Source organism: Coffea eugenioides, chromosome 11 (genome assembly GCF_003713205.1).
Source record: "Coffea eugenioides isolate CCC68of chromosome 11, Ceug_1.0, whole genome shotgun sequence".
NCBI lineage: Eukaryota > Viridiplantae > Streptophyta > Magnoliopsida > Gentianales > Rubiaceae > Coffea > Coffea eugenioides.
The window spans coordinates 36618812-36627873 of NC_040045.1; the positions used below are offsets into that span (position 1 = coordinate 36618812).

At 35.8% G+C, this 9062-nt stretch overlaps 1 protein-coding gene and 1 pseudogene across 1 annotated transcript; one reads left to right on the forward strand and one right to left on the reverse strand.

Annotated features, from left to right (window-relative positions):
• Window positions 1-565: 565 nt before the first annotated feature.
• On the reverse strand, window positions 566-3146 carry LOC113752456 (annotated as a pseudogene).
• Window positions 3147-4650: 1504 nt separating this feature from the next.
• On the forward strand, window positions 4651-8302 carry LOC113753521 (zinc finger protein VAR3, chloroplastic-like). The gene is made up of 6 exons (XM_027297698.1): window positions 4651-5092; window positions 6285-6402; window positions 6506-6849; window positions 6945-7076; window positions 7187-7285; window positions 7373-8302. The coding sequence occupies exons 1-6, from the start codon at window positions 4677-4679 to the stop codon at window positions 7833-7835; spliced, it is 1572 nt and encodes a 523-aa protein (XP_027153499.1). The 5' UTR covers window positions 4651-4676; the 3' UTR covers window positions 7836-8302.
• The last annotated feature ends 760 nt before the right edge of the window (window positions 8303-9062 follow it).

Here is a 9062-nt window from a genome sequence, read left to right on the forward strand (position 1 = left end):
CTCTAATAATTCAACATATATCACATATACATACTTTGAAGCACATCTTTAGAGTCTCAAACTTTGTTTTTTATTTTTTTTGGGAAAATGTCCCATGCTTGATAGGAATTCTCTAACTTGATTAACCAAAACAACACAAAGATAAATTTTCTTTCTTTTTTTTTTTTTTTGAACGGAAGAAGAGTTTAACGTAGTAGTGATTTAAAAGGGAGAGGGATGGGTTGGTAAGTACCGGGAGAGAATGTAAGTAAGAGGTTTAGGGTTTGATATATATATATATATATATATATATATATCAAAAAATGGTAGTAGTAGTGGTTTAAAGGGATAAGAAATGAATTATTTGTTAATTACAAGCAGGCTTTCGTTTCTCACTACTAGCATTAATAATTTCAAGTGCGGCCACACCATATTGATATAACCATTCTTTAAATATGTTCATACATTGATATACATGGCATGTTTTGGTTTTTCCAAGAAGAAGCAATTAAATTGGGATTGATATTTCATAGAATAAGAAATAATAACCAAGATTAATTGATATAGTCTTCAAAACCAAGAAGATTTAAGGATTGATAACTCTGCAGTTCTTCCTGATTTCACCACCCTTTCCATCTGCAAGAACTCCAATGGCACCCATTTTATTGATAGATAACTTAAAGTGCTCAAGGAAGTCATCAAAATTCTGGAGATCCTTTGCTAGAGCAGCTGCTTGAGGATTGGTCAATAAGGCTGAATCTGATAAGAAAAGAGTCTTGTTTTGGTTCAAAGCCACAAAATAATGGCTGTCAAAAGACAATGAGCTTCCAGGATCCATCTCCAGGGTAGTTGCTGGATTAATTGGAACAGGGCAGATGGTCTTCAAAGTTTCAGCATAATCTGAATCTAGAGAGGGATCTGTGTCACCTTTCCCTGTGAAGTTGTAGAGCCTTTTTGCAATCAAAGTGCAGTGAGTTCTTCCAAGGGTATGTGCCCCTGAAATTGAAATCAGTCAACGGCTTGTGTCACAACTCTTCAATCTTAAAATTAAAGGAAACAAGGGTAATATTAATATAAATTCAAAACCCAAATATTTTGGGAAGAATAATGCAATGATAAATTGATACAAGAATCGAAAAATTGAACATATTCCACGGGAAAGTGGAAGATCTCATTGATTATTGGTTACATTGCAAAAAAGGAGAAAAAAAAAACATACCTGATAGGGTGACAAGATCATTGATGTCTAAACTATGATTTTCAAAATTTTGAAGCAGAGTTGGGAAGTCTGCAAATGGTGAGGGTAAGCTTGGCAATACTTCAGAGGCAAGTGACACCCTTCCATCTTTCCTTCCCGTGGGAACCTTCCAAATTGGCCGCTGAAACTGTAAATTTTTGAATGTCCATCCGTAAATCTCTTTCCTTCCCGTTTGGATTGCAAGTTCTTAGAATTTTTGTAGAAAAATATATTGTAATAATATAATACATGTAAAGTAAAAAAGTGATTTTCAGGTTTGGAGCAAATAGCCTTGTACATAATGCCAGACGAATGTGTCGATTTTTAACACATAATTAGTGAATAGAACCTACTCTTAGGTAAAGAAAAGTGATTTGCATCTTAAGTCACAGTTCAAACAATTGTCTTAGCTAATTGAGGTTAGTAGGATGTAGTACTGACCATTGAATCTGATCTTGAATGATTGTGTTAGCTAATTGAGGTTAGAAGGATGTAAGTAATGTAATCTTACTTGATATGACACTGCATCTCGAGCAACCAAAGCAACAATGTCAGCACATGATACTGTATTGGGGCATTCTTTTTCAAGTTTAGATTTTATCTCATCAATAACCTCGTATCCAGTTAGAGCCCGGTTTGGGCTTGCCTCTTTTTCAGCTGTATTATTACTGGTCGAATCAAGAATAGAGGTGCTATCGAGCCGAGTCGAGCTCGAGTAGCACCATACTCGAGCTCGAGCTCGATCAAAATTTGTGCTACTCGAGCTCGAGCTCGAGCTCTATCGAGTAAAAAAATTTGGACTCGAGCTCGACTCGATGAAATAAAACTAAACTCGAGCTCGACTCGTTTGAACTCGATTAAGCTCGAGTAAATATCAAGCCCGAGCTACTCGAGCTCGAGCTCGAGTTTTGAAATAAATCTATAATTTTTTTAAAAATATATAATATATAATATAAATAAAATATGAAAGCTCGATTAAGCTCGACGAGCACTCGAGTATTTATTTCTTGAGCTCGAACTCGACTCGTTAAATTTAACGAGTAGCTCGAGCTCGAGTCAAGCTTTTGATCAAGCTGCTCGCGAGTAGCTCGCGAGCAGCTTGACTTGCTAGCACCCCTAATCAAGAAGAAGTGATGCATCACAGCCCTGCGAGTGGAATTAATATTGCATGAGATATATTTGGTTCCAATAATCAAGATAATTGAATAAATACATCCAACTTTATATGATTTTCTCGAACAAAAAAAGTTACCGAATTCATGAAATAACTCGAAGGAATAGGGAGGGGGGAAAACCTACCGGGAAAATTCCGAAAATTACAAATAGAACTCTGCTGCATGATGAATGTTTTCCAAAAAATGATTGAGTAGTTGAGTGACACAATATAGATTTAGAGTGTAAAAATGCTTGACATTGAAATTTCTAAGGTTTGGATTAATTCGGCTTGCGAAGATAAGACTAGGTAAGTTGAAAGAGAGATCAAAACATGAAAGTTAAGTCATAAAACAACAAAAAACGGTGGAAATAGAAAATTAATAACTTTTGAAAGAGATATCAAAAGTTCAAAGTTAGGTCATGAATTAAAAAAAAATAGAAGGTAGAAAAATAGAAAATGTAGACATTTAATTCACACCCTAACGAAGCAATCATGGTAGTGAATTCTTAGTAACTTTGCAGCCAAGGTGGAGTTATTAGCAACTTTGCTCCATGTGATGTTCCTCACGATGCATTCAACTTGTGGACAGCTTTCTTCATAGTAATCCATCTTTAGGCCCTTGGCATGATCTTCATTGCCAATTCCATGTTGTCCAACAATTCCAAGATTTTGACAGAGTTTTTCACCGACCTCCTTTTTTTGGCGGCCAGCTTTGCAAATTCCAAAACTTCCCAGAATTACACACACAAGTAGAAAGAAAGCACTGGCTTTCATCTTATTCTCCATGCAATCTCTCCTCTTGGAAATGCAAAATCAGAACAGAAATGTTTTTGAGTTGCAAGATTGGGAAACTATATATATAGGCGTCTACTGCAGCCGAATTGCATGCAATTGAAGCAATTATTCCTAGCGTGAATGTGTGGACATTGTGCTCGTTCCCCAGCACACGGTTCATGAAAGTTGTATCTTGCTAGGTCTGTTACTACATTAAATCATTGACTTTTCATCGCTATTTTGTACATATTATTTATGGGATATGGCACAACAATTATCATATATCTGTAACTTAGTATAAAAGTTTTCTGGCAGACTGCTTTAAATTTGAGAATGAATTTTGTACTAGTTTGAGCTAAAAGGAACAAGAAACAGAAAGTCAACTCCATTGATGCGTCCTAATAGGATTTTCATTGTATCCTACGTATTGTTAGTCGAATTGCATTGCATTCTTTATTTCCCTTGAACAATACTACATGTTCTGTTCAGTTTTTATCCAGTGGCTTCATATTCCCTTCTCTTCTTCTCCATGCAGCATCACCTCTTAGTTGGATCCTTCTTTTGAAAAAGATTGTTATCAATTGCGGTATTGGTACGTGAACTGAAAGCGTAATTTCTTGGCCCTTAAAAATGCTAAAGGTAGAGCAATAGTTTGTTTTAGACTTTTAGTTAAAGGTTTCATTGGCCCTCAAGAATGCCAAAGGCAGAGCTATCATTTGATTGGTGTTTTAGTTTCCCAAACATCCATGAATAATTCTATGATATTGCCTGAATAACTACTTTCATACCATATCTAATATTTTGATTGATTGCCTGTGTAGCTCAATACTTTGCACAAGTCCAAGTACTAATCCCTATCTATTTGTAACTCATCACCTATTTGGAAAATTTTATTGTTAAAAGGGATATCATCGCTTCAATTTATCTCTAGTAAACTGACCGTCGCATCATTCAATAATGATGATAATTTAAATTTTACATAATTGAGATATTGTAATAAGAGTCAAAAACTCTTATTTCTATCACCTTCTTGTGGATCTCAATCTTAAAAATATAATATTCACATGACATATGATTTCATACCATTTCAAAGAAAATGACGTGATTTCATTTATGACTCACGTGATCTAAGTACTGTAACATCTCCTCACTTATTAATGTTTGATTGAGCATTCAAATATTGTATCGCAAAAAATTATCAAACCAAACAAACATATTCTATTGTGAAAATTTTTCAATGGAATATGTAAAGGTAGTTAAGGTTTAACTAGGAATGACAAGGGGTGAGAGGAAGTTAAAGGTTCTAAACTTTTTTTTTTCTTTTTCTTTCTATGGGCATATGTGTAAAATCGCTAAAGCTAATTGTTAGGGTGACTTAGGCTGAAAACAATCAAACATGGGAAAAAACATCCTGTCAACCGCAAACACTTTTTCTTTTCTTTAATTTTCGAGCCAAAATGCAGGGAAATCTATAAATATTTGCTCTGTAAATATAACTTACTAATCAATAGTAATCAACTAGTTGCATAAATGTTGAAATTCTTGAGAAGTAAAATCCATCTCCAAAATCCCAAACTTTACATTCCCATTTCCCATGTTCACAGCAAAACCACCTCAAAATACACCCCACTTTCCAACCCAGCAATTGATTTCATCCTAAATGAAGCAGCTCAAGACATTAAACCCTTAAAACCCTCCTGTCCAAACCCTCCAAACCCACAAAAAACTCTAGTAGAAAATGAAGAAAAAAAGGCCCCTTTTAATAGTACGGTTCAAATATCTCATCCCTGGCCTGAATGGGTGGAGCTGATGGATAAGTTGCTGAAAGGTGGATATTTTGATCAAATTGGACACCCTTTTGGTAGAAATGAAATGGGCTCGAAGTTTTTTAATCAGATTAGGACTGCTTGCTTGAATTATGCCCGCGACCGGTTTGATCTTATAAGGTAGCTTTGGTGTTTGATGAAATGCTTAATTGAATCTTTGTGTTGTTTTCTGGAAAGTATTATTAGCCGTTTCCGATGTTCACTAATTATTGGCACTGATGGTTCAGTGAATTTTATTGTGGTTATTTGGGGTGATTGTTTGTTTTTGTAACTATATGGATCATCTGTTTGGAACCTAAATGGTTTGGCTAGTTATATGCTTATTATGCTCTGCGAATGTCTAATTCTTACGTATCATGTCGTAAATTATGTGCAATATTTTATCGCCTTAAATTTCTTCTAATGGAAGGAAGGTTGATTAAATATACTGTGAATTTGTACAAAAACATGCAATACTTTTTCTTTCTATTATACATAACAATTTAAAATGGAATTCCGGTGGTTAAGACTAGTTAGTTTAGTTCACACCAAGAACCAGGTTATAAGCCTGCAAAAACAGAGTAGTATTTCATCCTTGGACATATCTCTTTAAACCACTAAAAGTCTTTGGCCTGTATTTGATGCAACTTTTGCATCACTTGTATGCATCATCTTAATAGCAGAATTTCTTGCTCTTTGAATCTTGTTAAGTGCTGTCCTCAAATTTTTCCTGATCACTTTAATGTTTTTCTCAAGGTGAAAGTTTGGTATTATTTAAAGAGAATAAACACTTTGTTATTGTGATGGACATAAAGATTTAGCACACTTAAGGGAAAGTGCTACTTTTTTAACCTGATTGTGACCTTTCAACATACTAGAGCTGAACTTATGGCATTCGTCATGGCAAGCAGAAACTTAGCTTAGCCATCAAACTCATCAAAATTTCATTGGTAGTTATACAGGCAAGGTCAAGGGTCTGGGTGGGGCTAGAATTAGTTGAAGACTTCATGTTATTAGAGTCATCATGCCATTGATAATTCAAACATGGGTTAGCATGATATAATGAATTGTCTGCAAAAATCTCTTCTAGTATGAAACCAGTACCATTTTTTATGTAAACCCTTTGAAAAATTGTACGCAGTCATGTTAGTTCATCTAAAGTTAGTGGCTGCTTAAGATCTTACATCATCTGCGCACTAATTAAAGGATCATACCAGCATGCAAAATAAAAGCTAAAAGCTTTTACTTCGTTGTGCAAGGACATGAGGGTATGTTTTATGTTCCACAAAGCAAGTTTCATTCCATATGTTTATGACTATGCAATTTGTACCAGGTTTTTGTCCCAGAAAGATATTCAGATTGTTGCTGGATCTGGATGTCCTACCTTGGACAGAAAAGTTGTGAACTCAGGAAAGCGACTAAGAGCACATGTGGGAACTGATGAAGGAAATGTATGCACTCAAAATAAAATCAGCCTCCTGCGTTTCCGTGATAAAATCAGCCTGTTGCATGAAGTTGCATGCATTCACCTGTCTAATGTGGACAGCTTTGTAGGTTTGCAGCTCCTGTGTTTTGAGGGGAAATTGTGAGAGGGCTTTTGTAAAGGCACGTGAGGATGAAGGGGGCAGGACTGTCGACGTCATGCGCTTCTTGTTGACATACGGACTCGATGCTATAATTGGTACTGTAGAGAATGAGCCTTGCCTAAACAAGAAGGTCAAGGAGTCGGTCAGAAAATTGCTGAAAGAAATCACAGAGTTCAGCTCTGAGGAAACTGATACTGAGCAGTCTACAGCTTCAACTTCTGGATGGATTTCATCTACTCAAGGAATCTCAGCTCACCAGGGGCAAGATCAAGTTAATGTAATAATGAAACCCGGCGATTGGAAATGCCCCAAGTAAGTCCCTACCAAATAGTATCTTATTAAAAACATAGTCCAGCATCTTCTGCACTTGATAAATGATGCGCAAAATTCCTTTCTTCTCTTCTCAGATGCAACTTCCTAAACTTTTCTAGAAATATTAAGTGCTTGCGTTGTGAGGGATTATTCCAAGAAAGACTACAGAAACTTGGCGAGGACGAAGATCATCTTCCACTAAAGAAAGGAGACTGGATATGTGAGAAGTAAGGAACTATTTTACAAGCCTGCTTCTGGTCAAAGTACTTTATACTTTGTTTAACCATATGCTTTTCTTTGTATTTTCTCCTTCTTATGTGGCTCAATATTTTTACAGGTGCAATTTTTTGAATTTTGCAAAAAATACAAGGTGTTTACAATGTAAAGAGAAGCCATCAGGTCGACAACTCATTCCTGGGGAGTGGGAATGTGAATCGTAAGTAATTTTTTTCCAGATAGTTTAATGAAGTTTTATAATTTTGATTTACTGTTGTTCTTATAATTGGATTTCGTTACTTTCCAGGTGTAACTACATAAATTTTAGAAGAAATATGGTATGCTTAAAATGCGATCATAAAAGACCGAAAGCGTCGAATTCTTCATCCTTACCATCTCCATCTGCCAGTGACCATATGCCATATCGTCGTACACGCCCTTATTTTGGGCAAGAGAAGCAATGTGGAGATGAAGAAAGTGATGTAATAAAATTTGTTGAAACTGAAGGCCAACATAGATCAAACTCACTAGATGAGGCTCCAGGATTTGTTGACTTTCCTTTGGTGTGTGGTAAGAGTGACTTGTCCCAGAATGTTCAGAAGCAAGAGAGATGGAGAAAGGAAATGGCTGAGCAGAGCAGAAGTGCTGCAAAGGCAAAGGAAAATGCTGGTGTTTTCAAATCTTCCATCACCCGGGACAGTAGAGAGTTGCTTCAGTTGGATGACGATGAAGAGATGGCTGAGTGGTTTGGACGCAGAAGAGACAACTGAGCAAAACAATGAAGACTTTGTACTGGAAAGTGAAAGAGATTTCAGTCTGAAATCATATGCGCGGACAGGGATCAACCAAAGACATAACTGACAACTGCAACGTACACTTGGCCTAGACATTTCCTACTGTTGGTTTGAGTGATCTAGTCTATATAAGAAAGTGAATCTAGAGCACGCAATCAACAAATGCCTATATGCATGATCCTTTATGTAGAGATGGTTGGAGGTGTATTATTACCTTGCACTCTATTAGCTGATGTCTCATTACTCACAAAAATGGGACAATCTAACATGATTGGGTTGGATCAATCTTCATTAGATGTATGTGGAGTGCAAGAAACTTCATGTGGCATTGATAAATGCCTTAAGAAAAGAAACATAGCGACCTGTGAGCATGCACAAGAAAAAGAACATTATACCTGTTAACTTTTTTCCATCTCAGTAACTTGGATCAGCAGTTACAGTTTTACACTTGGTGCTGAATTCGAAATGCATATAGCAGAAGAACAGTGTAAAGAGTCATGCTCAGCTAATCGTGCAGCTTGGGCTGAACTTAGACTCTGACAATGTCGACCTGAGCTGAGAATTTGACGGAGCTACTAATTATAAAAGCTTGCAAGTAAATCTTTTTGTTATTAGCCAATAGCTTGCAAGCAACTTGGTTGAATGAATCCCTAATTTTCACTTGTCTTATAGCTATATCGCATTGTTCTGAGTAGTCGCTTGCAATAAGAAAATTGCCAGAGTATCTAAAATGCTCAAGTTTCTTGCCTAGCGAGTAATGACCAACAATTTGCAAGTGGCTTCCATAATATGGACTTAAATCCACAAAATGTACCATAATTGCACAAACCCTATTGGCCCTGATAGGATTCAGAAATGAATTTATAAATTTATATAGTAGAATTGTAGGATTGTAACGACGGGATTTAGAATTTAACAACTATGCTTTCGAGTAAGGTTTTGACCTTAACAACTAGCATTTAGCATTCTTGAGATTTTAAAAATATCACTTACCTCCTTTAGTAATTATAAAATGACTATATTAACCCTTACTTTATATATAACCCATATATCAAATAAATAGAGTTCAAAAAATTAAAGAAAAAGAAAGAAAAGCCACTTTCTTCTCTTTCTCCTTTCTCCAATATTTTATCGTGTCTATTTTTTGGATGACTGTTCGATTTTTTGTTGGATAAATTATCATAAATTGAATTTTGTTTATCT